General features: G+C 50.0%; 1 protein-coding gene across 1 annotated transcript; it reads right to left on the bottom strand.

Moving 5' to 3' along the window:
* Positions 1–541: 541 nt before the first annotated feature.
* Positions 542–1,770, bottom strand: LOC109241517 (serine/threonine-protein phosphatase 7 long form homolog). The gene is made up of 4 exons (XM_019408255.1): positions 1,177–1,770; positions 902–1,087; positions 604–822; positions 542–550 (listed from the first exon to the last, which is right to left on the bottom strand). The coding sequence occupies exons 1-4, from the start codon at positions 1,768–1,770 to the stop codon at positions 542–544; spliced, it is 1,008 nt and encodes a 335-aa protein (XP_019263800.1).
* Between the last annotated feature and the right edge of the window lie 209 nt (positions 1,771–1,979).

Below are 1,979 nucleotides of genomic sequence, written 5' to 3'. Positions count from 1 at the left end.
CCACTTGCCATATCAGCAACAACATCATCATCATGAGCATCATCGCCCCCCTGCTGAACACCACCTCCTCGGGCAGCACGAGGTCGTCGGGCACCAGCAGGTCATCGGGCACCACGACCTCGTGGGATACCACGACCTCGCTGGTACATGGTTGGGTCAATATAATCAGCCTCGTGTGCCAAATGCTGATCCGATCGGTCTCGCTGCAGTGTCTGGGCAGCCAAATCCATGAATCGACGACTATAGTCCTGCATGACCACAGGATCGTGGACATAACTCTGCATCTGCCGCCCCATACGATAGACGGTATGCAATCCAATCGCCTGCACAAAAGTAAAGAATTTAAACTACGTATTTGGCACGAAATTACAGGTATATAATTAATTATAACAGAAAACATACCAGAGCCTCGTGTCTCCCGGCGTATGAGACGTACCGACCTTCTGCCTGATGAACTGGGTTCCCGATAAAAAGTCGGGAAACGGTGCGGTACCATGCCATATAACCTTCAATAGGAAAGTGCTGCGGAGGTGGGTTTAAGTCACCTCGCCTGTCCCAAATAGCCAGCTGGGCGTTAAGCCAGTCAATAAATGTGTCGTCCACCCTGGACCGATCATCCCTCTCATAATGTAAAGGATGCCATGCAGGCGGAGTCGGTATAGGCTGCGGCAGGCCAAACTGACGAAAAACCCGCTCTGAGGCATGATGCTCCACAATATCGAGGCATGTGAGAGGGACAGAAGCCCTCCAAATATGTCGGCCGAACGTACAATACGCTGGCAGGGTACCTATCACCTCCTCGATGTACGGCGTCCAGATGAACTATCAAATAACAACACAAACCGTTAGTATGCGCAACACTAAATTAAACAATAACTAGTACATTTAGTTAGATATTCACCTGTGCGTCCTCCAGCAAATCCAACTCATCCCTGATGCGGGGGAGATTATGATGGGCATCATACTCTCGTGCAAGTCTACGACGCATAACCCACCTACAAGCTAGAGGGAGATTCGGAATGTCTACATTAGCCGGTAGCTGTGGTAGAGGTGGCCGAAGCTGCAGAAATCGCTCCCAGACCCAAACCTAACATAGAAAGTTGATGTATAGTGTCAGATAAACTATAACTAGGTAGAATTGTAACTAACGGACATATTCGTTGAATATGTTGTCACCTGTAGAAGCGGCAGGAAGCCACAAACGTCTCTCTGTGTGCCCATGGAAGCCCGACACATCTGCCTGTACAAAAATGAGAGGACAGCACCACCCCAGCTGTAGCTGGCTGTATCCTCGAACCGGGTGATATGATGCAGAAAACGGAGGCTCACTAGGTTCCCCGAAGTGTTCGGGAACAAGACCCCCCCAAATAGAAGGAGCAGCAACAGCCTCGTGTATCGCTGCACATCCACCTCCGCTGACTCGTCGGTGATAGTATCGTGGAGCTGCACCAGGTGGTCTCTAATGGGGACTAACTGTATGCGACTGACCCCAGACGCTACCTCCTGGCCCTCCGGCATGAAACCAGTGAGCATGTGCAGCATATCCCAATATGCCTCCCGCGGATAATATCTCATGGTCGTAAGGAGTAAAACAGGCAAGCCATCAGCGGACAGGCCATATAAAATCTCTGCGTCCTGGAGTGTGATGGTGGCCTCGCCAATAGGAAGATGGAAAGTGTGCGTCTCTGGTCGCCATCGCTCAATCATGGCCGTGATCAAAGCATAGTCGAGCTGTATCCGACCAATCCTAATAATCCTATAAAATCCCATCTCCTCCAAGTGATGGACCCACGCGGGGGTACTGTACNTGACTCCGAAAGCGTTAACCAACAATAACAAGAAGCTCTACTCGAGTGTGGGACCTACGATCTTCAAGTTTTATGTGACGGGGTGACCCAATTTTTTTTTTTTTATATTGGCAGACAGTTTACAGTGGGGGGACCAAGGGTGGGAGTAAAATATTTGAAGAAGGAAGGCGA

This window comes from Nicotiana attenuata, unplaced genomic scaffold, assembly GCF_001879085.1.
Source record: "Nicotiana attenuata strain UT unplaced genomic scaffold, NIATTr2, whole genome shotgun sequence".
Classification (NCBI taxonomy): domain Eukaryota; kingdom Viridiplantae; phylum Streptophyta; class Magnoliopsida; order Solanales; family Solanaceae; genus Nicotiana; species Nicotiana attenuata.
This window is presented reverse-complemented; position numbering and strand designations above follow the sequence as displayed.